The sequence below is a fragment of the Paralichthys olivaceus genome, chromosome 21, assembly GCF_024713975.1.
Source record: "Paralichthys olivaceus isolate ysfri-2021 chromosome 21, ASM2471397v2, whole genome shotgun sequence".
NCBI classification, from domain to species: Eukaryota; Metazoa; Chordata; class Actinopteri; order Pleuronectiformes; family Paralichthyidae; genus Paralichthys; species Paralichthys olivaceus.
The window spans coordinates 9,390,508-9,405,108 of NC_091113.1; the positions used below are offsets into that span (position 1 = coordinate 9,390,508).

The 14,601-nt window shown below is 39.1% G+C and overlaps 2 protein-coding genes across 2 annotated transcripts; both read right to left on the reverse strand.

Annotated features, from left to right (window-relative positions):
- Window positions 1–18: 18 nt before the first annotated feature.
- On the reverse strand, window positions 19–3,240 carry ca15b (carbonic anhydrase XVb). The gene is made up of 9 exons (XM_020083558.2): window positions 3,101–3,240; window positions 2,885–2,957; window positions 2,745–2,771; window positions 2,490–2,660; window positions 2,210–2,358; window positions 1,896–1,991; window positions 1,286–1,364; window positions 1,021–1,184; window positions 19–930 (listed from the first exon to the last, which is right to left on the reverse strand). Exons 2-9 carry the CDS (start codon window positions 2,955–2,957, stop codon window positions 760–762), a joined length of 930 nt encoding a protein of 309 aa, XP_019939117.2. The 5' UTR covers window positions 3,101–3,240; the 3' UTR covers window positions 19–759.
- A 6,415-nt stretch (window positions 3,241–9,655) lies between these two features.
- On the reverse strand, window positions 9,656–14,328 carry LOC109642327 (carbonic anhydrase 12-like). The gene is made up of 9 exons (XM_069518082.1): window positions 14,314–14,328; window positions 14,023–14,086; window positions 13,871–13,897; window positions 13,622–13,787; window positions 13,495–13,508; window positions 13,280–13,428; window positions 13,099–13,194; window positions 11,596–11,814; window positions 9,656–11,494 (listed from the first exon to the last, which is right to left on the reverse strand). Exons 1-9 carry the CDS (start codon window positions 14,326–14,328, stop codon window positions 11,327–11,329), a joined length of 918 nt encoding a protein of 305 aa, XP_069374183.1. The 3' UTR covers window positions 9,656–11,326.
- Window positions 14,329–14,601: the final 273 nt, after the last annotated feature.

Genomic DNA, 14,601 nt, shown 5'->3' on the forward strand with positions numbered 1-14,601 from the left:
CAATAAATCCAAGATTGCTTAAAAGTGACTGACACCAGATCATTTTAATTTAAATATTCAAGAAATCACAGTTCTTCATTATACCTCAGACCTTCGTTAGACTTTGATCAGCTTGACAATTTGGTTACATTTCATGTGCCAATATATCCACCAACAAAAAATAGCAAAGCAATATAAAACATACAACATCAAAATGAACATTTCAAGCATCAACAACTGTTGCCAAAATGTAACAACCAATTTGTAACTTTGTTAAGATAAGTTCTATTCAAATACAGTTATTATAAACATGACCAAACCCTCAGATTGCATTAATTAATCAATCACTGCTCCCAGTAGCATACATCTGTATACAATTTTTATAAATACCCATATTTATTATTTATTTCACTAGTAAATACACTAAAGCTACTCAGTAAACTTGGTATAATATCCCTTTCTCAGGCACCTGAATATAGCCTTGTCAGCTCAAAATGGATATCTCTTGTCCATATCTTGAAAGCAAGATGTGCAAGTATGCAAATGAAAAGCTTATGAATAATTATTGTCATTAATGTGACAACTATGATGGTCTAACTCATCAGAGCAGTAACCACCATTACATATAGAGTCCTCTGAACGATGACTTGATAACATTGTTAATGATGTCCAGTAAAGACTTTAGGTATTGACAACTTGAATTAGGCTGAAGTCAGACAGGATCATACAGGACAAAAACAGGTTAATCTGGAAAAAAATAACTTGCTGGATTTTCTTTGATCAGTAATTCTTCCACAGAGCAAGACTCAGCACCATCAACCCCAGAGAGTAGCAGGTTGTGGAGGCAGAGCTTTTTGTGACTGTGAGATCTGGCTGGATGTTTCTGAAGACGTCCGTCATAAAAGGTGATGAGGTGTCGTTGATGTGTACTGTTGTGCTGAAGAGGTCAATCTGGAGATAAGACAACAGGTGAGTTAGCTGCACTGAGTCACTGTTGGAGTATGAACTGGCCACTGTACATAAGGGTGAAGAGAAACTCACCAAATCCTTGCTGACTTTGATTGGCTCTTTGAACACAGTCCAAACCACGGCCTCATTGCAAGCAGGGGTGGTCAAGGAGCCAAGGTAACGATAGTATATTGAGCGGTTCACGCCAACAAGGAGGTCATCCAATGAAATTCCAGAAGGAATTGTAAAAGTTTGACCTGAGGACAGAAACACGACCTCTGAAGGGACTGCAGCTGACATTGTGTTATTACAGAGCAATGGATCAAATTTAGTCAAAAAGACTAAAACATCTCCTTACCTTTGGTTGTGATGTTAGCCAGATACTTGGTCAACTTCTTCCAGCTTTCAGGTTTGCCAGTCTCGCTGCCTGACATTTCCTGAAAGATTGCACACAGGAATTAATTAGACTCATGTTTTATTTCAAGCTTGGCTGAGGAAAGAAGTGTTTCATGGCCTTTGCATAAATTAACACAGAAGAGTAATGATACCTGAAAAAAAAAACTTAGGGAGAGTAATCTGAGTGTTTGAATGATACCTAAATGTTAGAAACAAATCTTTAAGAGCTGCACCTGTACCATTCTTGAAAAAATTGTATAAGCTGAAGTCTTAAATCAAGCCACTACTGATAGATTTGATTGAGGTGAGCTAAACTGACGTTCCATGCAAAGCAAAATTAGACTGACAGTCTGAGTGTAGTTTCACTGCGACCCAGTCATTCCAACAGAATGGGCCAGCTGGCCTATCAGAGCAAACTGGGCTTTAGAGACAGGAGCAAAAAACTAGCATTTCAGATAGAGGCTGAAAAGAGGAGCTGCAGTAATGGACAGTTTGAGGAATGTGATTCATGTGAACCCCAGTACGTGCATAATATTTTTCCCTCACGTGGCTGAATGCTTGAATTATCTCACCTCAATGAAGAAACCAAGGGCAGCAAGTCCTGTGGAGTCTCCAACAGCCTGGGTTGTGTTGCCATTGTAGGATGACTTGGCGTTTACAATGTGCATCTATGGGAGAGAAGAGAAAAAAATGTTAATGAATATATATATATATATACTATAGAAGCTGCAGTTGGTTTGTATTGAGCTGTAGTTTCTGTTTCTTCCTCCACTCTGACCTGCTCTCAGTTTAACTAATACAAACTCTTCACTAGTTATCAGGACCTGATCAGCTACCCTATGATTAACCTGATTAAAATTTGAAATTATTTGTGAGAGTGACACACCTCCATGGGGTAGCGCTTGCCATCCACTGTATGCTCAGAGCCAGGGATTGAGGAGCCATTTCCCCAATGCAAGTGGAATTGCAGGCTGTCGTAGACTTCGGAGAGACCTCCTCCTGAAATCTGAATACCGCTTTCTAATAAAACCTTGACTGGAAGATGTTAAAGAAAAGGACAAATGAGTGCTCATGACAACAAAATCCTGATAATGATACATAATTTGTAAATTTTTACATTTGGTTATCAAAAGATTTTTCATTTTGTAATTAGTATCAGTCCTCACCTGTCTTGCCGGTGTTTTCAAAGGTTTTCAATGCGGTGGCACTGTTGAATTTGATAAAGGTGAATTCTGTCAGGTTGGAATCTTTTTTTGCGGCTTGTGTGTTGATGTTAATGGGCGACTGTCGGGAGCCATCACAATATTTGGCGAAAGTTTTTGGCCAGGTGGTGTCATCTGTAAAACACAAACACAACTTTGAGTAGCTGTAGTGGAGCAGCTGAGATGTTTGATTGGTAGATATTACAGAAGATTACTCACTGCAGGTTGGCAGATGATAACACCAATCTGGAGGCAGAAGAGAATGTATAAGTATCACTTCATGATGACAAGTAGTTTCCATGGAGGCACACAAAAAGTCATAAATCCAATGCGATGGAAAAAACTGTTAAAATACCTACCGCCTGCAGCGGCACAATCAACCCTCGATATGAAGGCGCACACAGTTAGCACAATTGCTCCGAGGAAGATCATCTAAAGAAACAGTCACAAATTCAAATTCCTATTCCTCACCAAAATTAATTTCCATCCATGTTCAATCCTTGGTAAGAAAATGCATAATTCAAATATAAGAGAATAAAATCAATTTGTTTTAAAGTGGTTCTAATTTTAAATACCTTTGTTGATAATGGAAATAATACAAGGCTAAAAAGGTACAGGTTCCTCTGAAATGTGCGGTTGGAGTCGATCCTTATTTGGCTGAATCCAGGTCACCTGAGCAGCAGAAGTGCTCTTACCTTTGACGCACCTGTACCCTCCAGTCTTACACTCCCTCTTTTTATCCTCTCAGCTCTCCTCCCACCGGCTCTCTGGTGGGCTCCACCTCTTTTTAAACTCCACATAGGGCATTTTTTTGTTAACTAAAACCAAAATTAAAAAACAAAAAAAACATTTTACTTTTTAGTTAAATGATACGTCCACAAGCATGTGAAATGTACTTATCAAATTGAAAAACTATATAGAAGGTTTGACCTATTATTTAAGGAAACTTTGTATGTTCAGTATATTCAGGCTCATTTATGGACGTCACCAAAAGCAGTATCTGTCAGCTGTTCAAAGGTGGAAACATCGTGATGCTATGACATTTGCAGCATTTCTGTGAGCAGGTTAGGGTAGATGGTTGAATCAACATGGGCATGTGACTAGTTGTGTTAGATGAGGGCTGAATGTTAAAAGAGATGAATAGATTGACAGATTGGCAGGCAGAGACAGAGAGATCTTGATGTAGAAATTCTTGCAAGCAAAGGCGGATCCTCTAAAGAAACATCTATTTTAGATACACATCAATTACAGGTCCAAGCCACAGACACTGTATGGTGCAAGAATGCTTTATGAGGAGGTAAACAACTGCTGTTTGAGTCGTCCCTACAGTAGACAGTTCTCACAGTCCCAGTTCAGCACAACTACCAGTGGCTCTTTTTTGCTAAATGACTTAATAATAAACTCAATAACCTGCAGCTACCAACATCTCTGAAACTGTTTAATCAGCAGACTAACATTGCCAAACTTCTGATCAGTCATGTGCAAATGAACTCAGTGTTTGGACTATCACCACAAATCTTCAAATGAAAAAGTGAAGGTACAGGATTTATTGTTATTTTTGTTGTTTGCCGGTTATATGTATGTCTTTTTACGTCCATGTCTCACACCACATCATGAGGTTTTTTTCAAAACCAGTTTTACTGGCTGCACAATTACATATCAAATTTTTCTAAACAATTCATGTATGTAAAGGTTTAAGTAGAGTGTCCTATTACATCCATGGTTGTATTTGTATATGCTGTTGGTGGTTCCTTGTAGAGCCACATTGCACTTAGTGACAAGCTTTTTAGGCCTCTGCACCTGCAATAGCCAGAGGCTGGAGGCTTTATGTTTTCGGGTTGTCTATCTGATTCCTCTAATTTGATCAAGTCAAGTCAGTTCACTTGGATTCAGAGCTGAACAATTAGATTTTATTAACTGGAGGTCAACGTTCAAAGTCACAGTGACTTCATGTCCCTGTGAATGTGAAATATTAGGACTGCCTGTAGGGAATTCGATTACATCTGGTACAATTCACTTAGACTCACAGATAGATTGATTCGATTTCAGTGGTGAAAGGTCAAGGTGGCTTCAAAAAACTTGTTTTGGGCTCTTGGATGTGATATCTCAAGACTGCTTGAGGGAATTTCTTCAACTTTTGATGAGTTGTCACTTGGACTCAAAGATAAACCAATTACCTTTCAAGGGTTACAGCTACCTTTATATGAATTTGGAAAAAAAGTATGTAGAAATGTATACACAGAAACTGCACTGGTTGGAGGAGGTGTACAGCCCTAGTGTGGTAATTCTAGTTTTCTCCTCTACATTTTTAAAAGAATTATCAACGTTTTTTCCAGCAAATTACATGAACAGTAGCAAACCATTTTACAGAGAGTTATGAAAATGAAGTGGAGGCATGTGCATTTTATGTGCAAACATAAGCCGTGCAAAATCAAGGACGCCGTAGCTTTGAAACAGAAGCATGAATTGGGCTTCAGTCTTCGTATGGCCTGAGGGGAGAGGCTCTTCCTCATTCCCTCTGTGTTGGCCTATATGCAGTGGAAGGGCTTTCCTGTCTGCATCTGGGAGAACAGTCTGTTGCAGGTGTAAAAGTTATTAAACACCTTAGAGGGCAGCCTGAAGTCTCTTAAGCGTCCTGGCCTTCTGTTCTAGGGTGCTGATGTGACAGGACCGGGACAGATCCCGCGTGATGTGAACAAACAGGTAGACAACAGTTTCGTTCAGAGGCAGCATCAATACATATAGGATTTTAAAGATTTGCACAGACAACATGGCACTTACACGTGTTGAATTGATAATGATTATAATAACTTTCTTTGTATAAATGATGAGACACATGACACAAAATGTTTGATGTATAATAACATCATCATGGATTATTTTTCATGATCATTGGCTACCTGTGATTGTCGCACAACAAGTAACACCTCTTCTCCAGAACTGGTTTGTTGGTGTGCAATAATTGCATGATTAAACTTACTCAGTGCCAACAAAGCCATTGTCAGTTTCTGGGCGTTGTTGTTTAAAGATTCCTGTATTCAATGTGTTCTTTTTTGACTACATAGGCCCGGTGCGGCAACACATCTCCGACTCATAGCTCTGTCAGTCCGTGTTGGGTGAAAATCTGTTTTATCTCAGCCTGTCATGGTTATGTATTTTCAGTGTTCCTCTCATGTTCCCTTCTGCCTTCCTCTGTGCTCCACCCTGTGATTCTCCTGTGTTGTTCTCTGTGTCCCTCTCCTGTGTTCCCCTCCTTGTCCCTCGCTATGTTTCACCCTGTGATTCTCCTGTGTTGTTCTCTGTGTCCCTCTCCTGTGTTCCCCTCCTTGTCCCTCGCTATGTTTCACCCTGTGCCTCTCCTGTGTTCATCCCTGTCTTGGTTATTGTATTTTGTTCTCGTTGATAAGTGTGTTCAGTGTTTCCTGTTTTATTTTGTAGTCCTTGCGCCCTGTGTGTTTTCACCCTTTGACTTCCTGCCCTCATCAGGTTCACCTGTTTGTCTTGTGCCACCTGTCCCCAGTTACTAATTCGTTCCAGTGTGTATATAAGTCTTTGTGTTCCCCCCTTGTGGTTGTTGGTTCGTCATCTTCGTTTCTGGTCAGGTCCTGTCCGTCATCTCAATTCTAGTCATGTTCTGTTCGTGCGTCCCGTCAGCTCTCGTCACTTTCCCCGTAAGTTTGTTTCCTGTCCTTCCTGTGTTCCACTCCTCTTTTTGAGTGCGAATTTTGTTACCTGAAGATTTCTTTTGTTACGTTTACCCCCTGTTAAATAAAATACACTTTTTGTTTAACCATATTTAGTTTCTGCGTTTTGGTCCTTCCCTTCCCTTTTTTCCCTACCGAGTCCGTTCCCTGTCCCCTTGTGCACCTCCTCCACTGAACCCTGACACAGCCATTTGTTTCAAATGTTAAGGTTATATGTATTAAAACAAATGTGCACTTTATGATGTTTTAGTTCAACTCCATTTCTTCCAGTTTCCTAAATCAGTCATTGGACATGCATGTGATTTGTCTACAGAAATTTTAAAAAAGGTCAGCAATGGCAGTGATGACTCCTGGTATGTCACAGTAAGGAATGTCCCCTGAACTTTTTGATTGCATTTTCATTCCCTTTCATATGGCATAACTGTGCTACTTTCAGTATTCTATGTTTGCCTTGTGTCAAATGTCATAGGTGTGTTGTGTTGATGGGTAACATGAATATATAGACTAGATCATATTTGCAGAGCTACTGTCATTTACAACTAGTACACATGTATAGATTGCTAAATTGCTCAGTCTTCCTCAGTTTACACGTACAATCCCTTACAGATGGACCATCTGACCAAAACCACATGAGATGTCAGCTAACGTCCAGTCATACTTCACAGTAACTGTATAAGATACAGTATAAGATACAGCGTTGTACATCATAATGGATTCAGATGTTATTAAAAGAAACCCAGAACTGCCAGACCATTAGGAGTCCATACTGCCTCTTCCAAAGTTGAATCCTTCCTCTTGTTCACTATATGCATCTGGACAAAGAAAAAACCGAAACTCACATTACACACAAAGCAAATCCTATTACAAACCATTGCATTTAATGCAACAACTCACGCGTTGAAGGATACCTGATACAGCCAACATGTCTTCTTTCAGTTAACTGGGAGTTGAGAGAGAACACAAGAAGTGTAAATGGCTTTCACAGACAGCATTTCATAATGTTATAAACCAACATATTGTGTTGTGAGGGCAGGCGTAGGTTTTGTATTTGAAACATAGGGTGATTGACTTGTCACAGTTTTGATGCCAACACGCTCCTGGATCATTCTGGTAATGCTTGTTTTTTTATGACAAGAGATTTGACCAAGAGCAACTGGCAGACTCTCTTGTCTCCAGGGTCTAAGGAAATAAACAGCCTCCTGTCTTCCAATTTGTCACATTCCAGGCAGTGGACACAGGTTATCAGGTCCGCTGCTGGTTTGGTGCCTCAGCTGCCTTTCAGTGCCTCACAAATTTAGAGCTGCATCCACACGCACTGTATGGAGCCCACTGATCTGATGATGTTATCAAGAAACCAGTCAGCTCAGCTGTGCAATAGTTAAATTAAAATGAAAATAAAAGGAAGGTACTATAAAAAAGTAAAATGCAATACAAAGCTACGACTGCATTCAAAAGGAGTGTGTGTGATCAGTTATTGCACATGTGTATGTTTAGTTATTGCACCGTGTGTGTATCAGTGCACAGTTTCAAAATAAAGTGCAGCAATCCAAATTTCGTTGAATCACATTCAATGACAATAAAGGCAATCTGAATCTGAAACAGGCAGGAAAAAAGATGTGCACAGGATTGTTAGTCATGAGTTGTTTAGGAACCTGATGGCCTGATAGGACAAACTGTTCTTAAGACAGTCACAAATCCTCCTTCACATCCGACACCACAACTGATATCTGGTTTATCAGGGATCAGGTTTATTTTTTTGTGATTTGGTCAAACACACTGTTGCAACTTTCAACTGTTGGAGCATTTTATTAACGGCATTGTCAACATGAAAAGACGCTTGCCTCCGTTTTACAGATCGGTATGCAGAGAAGAGCATGTCAGAGAGTCACGCTCCTTAGATAAAATGTGCCAAGAAATGTGTTTACCTGCCTGCCAGGGCTGATGGTCACATGGATAAGATGAAACATCAGGTGTCTTTCAGTCTCCATCTGATTCATAGGTGGTTTGCTATTTTCTAGTTTTTTCCTGTTGATGTCTGTTGCATGTTCTTTGCATCAGACTACTTTTAATATTTCTCTAATAGATTTGGAAATAATGACCATATCCAAATATGGTCATCAGTGAGGAGAAGACAAGATGCCACAGAATTATGTTGAGTTGATATGGGTGGAGTTGCAATGGGAGGGGGGCCCACTATTCATACAACACTCATCATTATTTTTGAGTGATACTTCATATTAACCATAACTACCATTTTAAGCCTCAGGGACTTTGGACCTTAATTAAATTATAACAGACTTTTAACACGAGGCTTGTCACTTTAATAAAAATTTTATTGTTGGACATCTGTGTAAAATAAGTTATTTTTAATAAGTTATTTTTTTTAGGTATGTCAGTAATACAACACTCATCCGGTGACACAAGATCATGTCTTTGAACCAATAGAAAACAGGTGGAATTTGACACATCTTTGTGTGGTCCTTGGCAACAATCGACTTACAAACACAAACGCACAAAAGCACAATCCAGAAATAAGTTTATACACGCCACAGAGATTTGCTCGGATGGCATTACATTCGTTTAACAGTGAAACTAATCTTTTAATGGATGTGTGGCTCTGCAAACTGACACCGTAGAAGCTTTATGCTCAAGCTTCTCTCTTACACCAGCCATTGTAGGGATGTGGATGAATGTGAAGCGCTGTCCTGTGTCCTGGGACAGTGCCATTTGTGTCATTATACTTCATATTGAATTTCAGATGATCAGCATGTGAGATCTTTTTGAAAGGCAAGAGTAGTAGGATGAGACAGCTGACATGTTATTTGATTGAATGATTTTGCAAAGTTGGTCATTTTTGTTCAGACAAATCTTTTCAGGAATTTTCCTATAAAGTTTAGTCTGCCAAACAATATATACAACAAGGGCTTCAAGATCAAACCAGAAATTTGAAAGGAATTGCACAATATTTTAGGAAATACAATGCTGATTTGATTGTATATATAAAGTGATAAGGTATATACAGTGGGGTTGCCATACTGTAGCTGCAATAAATAGTGAATGTTGGAAAATGTTATAACACATTCACATTTCTCAAGTGAGAAAGACATACACTGGAGTACATGTTGATCATTCCCTCGAGCAAACAGAATTTGACTCAGAGTGACTGCACTGATTTCCTTCTAGATTAGGAACAATTGTCCCTCCTGGCAAATTCAACTGTCACATTATAGTAACAGAAAGCAGTGAAGAATGTGTACCTGTTGTTTAGCCAGATGGATGGGTTTCTACTATACCTTGAAGCGTCCCTCAGATGGCCTGATATGAGATCAATATCAGCTTGGAGTTTAGAGTGTGTAACTCTAGAAACTGACACAAAGTAAAGTGATGCAAATACGTTTATTTTATTATTTACATTTCACTGCCGTGAAAAAGTTACATACATAAGAAGGTGTTGATCTCTTTTATAATTATAAAAGTTAACCATTAAATATTCTCTTTAAAGCATTTTTCAAGTTCCTCAAGTAGGTAAATGTTTGCATATAAAATTCCTTTTTCTGTGTTTATCCTGGATTTATCCTGTGCTGTAAATGGCACAGATCAAATAAGTTGAAAGCACAACATGCTGCAGTGTCACAGCCTTCAATTATGAGGAAGTGACTTGGAATTGGAACACAGCCACTTCAACAAGCCTTTATGTCATCTCATATTGCAAGAACTCTACTGATGAGCTCTTTAAAACCATGTCTCTCTATGTCTAAGAGCAACAATAGGGATACAATTTCATACCACGACACAGCACCTGCGAGTAGTTCAACACAAGGTTAAAAAGGTGTAAATATATAATTGTGTATATAATTGTGATAAATAATAGTGTTCAATGAACTGACAGCTCAGTCTTTCATTACACCGATTGAAAAAGCTTTCGATTAATCACCTTGGCAAGCTGGTGACATTTCATGTGCCAACAGTATCTGTACCAGAGAGCTGAAAATCAGGTTAAAATATAAAGTAATACAAAAAATCTGCAAAAAAGTAACTCATCACATGGCATGTGCAAAGCAGGTATTAATCCATTTTAGCATTTCAAAATCCCCAATATTAAAGCTACTCAGTAAACTGAATATAGCCTTGTCAGCTCAAAACGGACGTGAGCTGTGCCGGATTCACTACTATGCTGCATAAAAACATTCAGTACTTTTGTCCATAACATGAATGCAATTGTGCAAATATCCATACATAATAAATATATTTAAATTGTATTTTGTAATTAACATGAGATTACGACAGTCAAATTCATAAGAATGTCAGTTGAACGATGACTTGATAATATTGTTAATACATTGGGCTACATTAGAAAAGATCGAAGTTCTTGTGTTTTTGAGGCTTCGTTTTATCTTGGATTTAAAAACAGTGATCACATGTGCATGTTGCATTGTACATGTGCTATAAGTACTGCTTTTAAAAACAGGTTAATCAGGAACACAGTCAATTGCTGGGAGCTGTTTGGTAACTATTTCTTCCACAGAGCAAGACTCAGCACCATCAACCCCAAAGAGTAGCAGGTTGTGGAGAGCTGAAAATCAGGTTAAAATATAAAGTAATACAAAAAATCTGCAAAAAAGTAACTCAACACATGGCATGTGTAAAGCAGGTATTAATCCATTTTAGCATTTCAAAATCCCCAATATTAAAGCTACTCAGTAAACTGAATATAGCCTTGTCAGCTCAAAACGGACGTGAGCTGTGCCGGATTCACTACTATGCTGCATAAAAACATTCAGTACTTTTGTCCATAACATGAATGCAATTGTGCAAATATCCATACATAATAAATATATTTAAATTGTATTTTGTAATTAACATGAGATTACGACAGTCAAATTCATAAGAATGTCAGTTGAACGATGACTTGATAATATTGTTAATACATTGGGCTACATTAGAAAAGATCGAAGTTCTTGTGTTTTTGAGGCTTCGTTTTATCTTGGATTTAAAGAGTGATCACATGTGCATGTTGCATTGTACATGTGCTATAAGTACTGCTTTTAAAAACAGGTTAATCAGGAACACAGTCAATTGATGGGAGCTGTTTGGTAACTATTTCTTCCACAGAGCAAGACTCAGCACCATCAACCCCAGAGAGTAGCAGGTTGTGGAGGCAGAGCTTTTTGTGACTGTGAGATCTGGCTGGATGTTTCTGTAGACGTTCCTCATAAAAGGTGATGAGGTGTCGTTGATGTGTACTGTTGTGCTAAAGAGGTCAATCTGGAGATAAGACAACAGGTGAGTTAGCTGCACTGAGTCACTGTTGGAGTATATGTACTTTATGAACTGGCCACTGTACATAAGGGTGAAGAGAAACTCACCAAATCCTTGCTGACTTTGATTGGCTCTTTGAACACAGTCCAAACCACGGCCTCATTGCAAGCAGGGGTGGTCAAGGAGCCAAGGTAACGATAGTATATTGAGCGGTTCACGCCAACAAGGAGGTCATCCAGTGAAATTCCAGAAGGAATTGTAAAAGTTTGACCTGAGGACAGAAACAAGCTCAGTGGAGGAGAGAAGTGTGTCATGGCATTTGCATATTTAACAGAGTACAGTAATTAAAGTCACAAAAAACATTTGAAAATTATGGAGTCCAACAGTTGCATGAATTTAAAGGTTCACCATGTAAGACATCTAGTGGTGAAGTTACATATGCAGGTGAACACCCCTCACCTCACCCTCCCCTTCCAAACATGATAAAGAACCTGTGGTGAACTTCAGTTGTCATAAAAACTCAAAAGGTGTTTAGTTTGTCCAGTCTGGGCTACTGTAAAAAACATGGCGGCCTCCATAGAGAGGACCCGCTCCTGATGTAAATACAAGTATACAACAACAAATAAAGTAAACAACACTTTGTACAATAGTACACATTAGTGAAAACATCACTATGATTCTTTTGTATTCAGTTTCTGCCAATAGATCCCTTTCACCTAAATCTTACACTCTGAACCTTGACACAAAACAAAAAGCTTTTGAGGTTTGTACCACATAAAGGTGCAAACCTGTTTGGTCAAATACAAACACACTCACACAAACAAACAATCCTTCCTGAGTCAGTGCCAGCAAGCTATGCAAACAGATTCTTGCCAAAACAAGGCCTTGGAGTGTATTAGAAGTAGTTATGCTCCCCTTAATGTTCAGTTATTTGAAAATGTCCCATATGTTGAAGAAAAAATATGTTTCTTTGAGTTTTACCGATACATGATGTTGGCCTATCAGCATGTCCCTCCACCAAAGAAGATTGGGTTTCCCAGCAAGAAAGGAAATGAGAGATGAAGTCATTTTTCCTCAGCTAGCCGCAACTCCCCTCTGGTTCCCCAAACAGATCCAAGGATTTAGTTTCAATTCAACATGTAGACCTGAACAGTGTGAATGAAAGACTGATCTCAGGATGGAAGATAACTTTGCTTTTAAAACGTGAGCCCTATGTATTACTTTGAGCTGAGTTATGCGGTGCTGAGGACCTATTGAAGTTGAGTTAACCAGAGTGTAGGATTCTATGCATCTTCTCTTTGCTCGTCTCTCTTGATCTCTTAATAAACACTCACTATCCACCCATCAAGCTCGGAGAGAACTGACTGAGTTTGAATTGTTGTTCATTTATCAGGGTTTGGTTTTGAGTCAGTCTCTCTGATTTGGTGGATCAGATCTATATGCACTTTATAGGATTTTGGAATTTTTGCACGGCACATGATATGGTCTACGTAAACTTTCACAAGATGTATTGAGTAGTGGGTTAATTGAACTGGCAGTGCATGCTACTTTGCATGAGGTCAAGGAGGGACATGGTCAAAATAATAAGATAATCAACAAATGCATCTCACCTCAATGAGGAAGCCAAGAGCAGCAAGGCCTGTGGGGTCTCCCTCAGCCTTGGTTGTGTTGCCATTGTAGACGTCCTTGAGGTTTAAAATGTGCAACTGTGGGTGTAAGGAGAAAAGAAACACAATCTCAATTTATTGTTGTAACTTCAATTTGTAACTTCATATGAAAAACACAATTTACCTCTACAGGGAAGCACTTGCCATTCACTGTGTGATCAGACCAGGGGACAGAGGATCCATTTCCCCAGTGCAAGTGGAACTGCAGGCTGTCATAGGTGCTAAGCAGACCTCCTCCGGAAATCTTAACATCTTTTTCAAGGATAACCTTGACTGGAGGAGGTTTAAAAAAAAGATGGACAATTAAAATCAAAACTGATAAATAATAAAAAAGCTTACTGTTTTGTCCAGTGCTATGTAAGCAAGATTATCACATGATACAATTACACAAACCTGAACACCTCCCTCTTGAATAACCCTAATGCAACCCTCTTTAACCAGCATTTAAGCAGGTGCCAGTCCTCACCCATTCCTCACCTGTCCGTAACCGGTGTTAATGTTGAAGTTGGTAAAGGGGAAATTCTTCAGTTTCACATCCAATGTGGCAGTGAATGTTCCAATGTGGATGTTAATGGGCGATTGTATGGAGTCATTACAAAATGTAGGCACGATAGATGCCCAGGTGGTGTCATCTGTAAAACACAAACAACTTTGAGTAGCAGTAGAGGAGCAGCTGAGATGTTGAGACTGGTAGAGATTACAGGACATCACTCACTGCAGGTTTGTAGATGATAACACCATTCTGGAGGCAGAAGAGAACGTATAAGTATCACTTCATGATGACAAGTAGTCTCCATGGAGACGCAGCGCTAATACACAAAGTCATAAATCCAAGGTGATGGGAAAAAAAACATTTCAAATACCTACCGACACAATCAACCCTTGATATGAGGGTGCACACAGTGAGCACAACTGCTCTGAGGAAGATCACCTAAAGAAACAGTCACAAAGTCACTCACCTATTTATTAATTTGTCATGTATGGACAAATTCTAGACACATCTTTTTAAATAATTACATGAATCATTAGTGATGATGCTCGATTTCACTATGGTACAGAGAAGGACCACAGAGTTCTGCTGAAAGGTCTGTTTCAGATTGTTGGTTCAGATCTTTGAGCAGAGGACTTGAGCAGCAGTGGGTCTTACCTTTGACGCACCTGCACTGTCCTCATAAGAGTTATGAAATGAATGATGTATGGTGTCCAAACATGGCAGAGTGGCTGCTGAAACATGATTAACTGAACAACTAAAGTCTTGAGAAGACTCAGTTTGTAAAACAGGGACAGAAAGTGATAATGAGAATCCACCTTTGTTCCAGCTTTGCCAGAAAGAAATTCTTTGAGGTCATGAGCCAAGAAGTTGTGTAATTAATCCTTTTAATTAACAAGGCGTTGTTCTTTGACTGATGGTGACAGTAATATTTTGACACCATCATCTTCACGAGT

Coding starts and splice junctions, on each gene's coding strand:
- LOC109642327 (XM_069518082.1), bottom strand. Junction 13,898..14,022: donor ATCAAGGGTTGATTGTGTCG/GTAGGTATTTGA, acceptor TTCTGCCTCCAG/AATGGTGTTATCATCTACAA. Junction 13,195..13,279: donor GCAAGTGCTTCCCTGTAGAG/GTAAATTGTGTT, acceptor TTACACCCACAG/TTGCACATTTTAAACCTCAA.
- ca15b (XM_020083558.2), bottom strand. CDS start 2,957: ATGATCTTCCTCGGAGCAATTGTGCTAACTGTGTGCGCCTTCATATCG. Junction 2,772..2,884: donor TGATTGTGCCGCTGCAGGCG/GTAGGTATTTTA, acceptor TTCTGCCTCCAG/ATTGGTGTTATCATCTGCCA. Junction 2,661..2,744: donor TTATCATCTGCCAACCTGCA/GTGAGTAATCTT, acceptor TGTGTTTTACAG/ATGACACCACCTGGCCAAAA.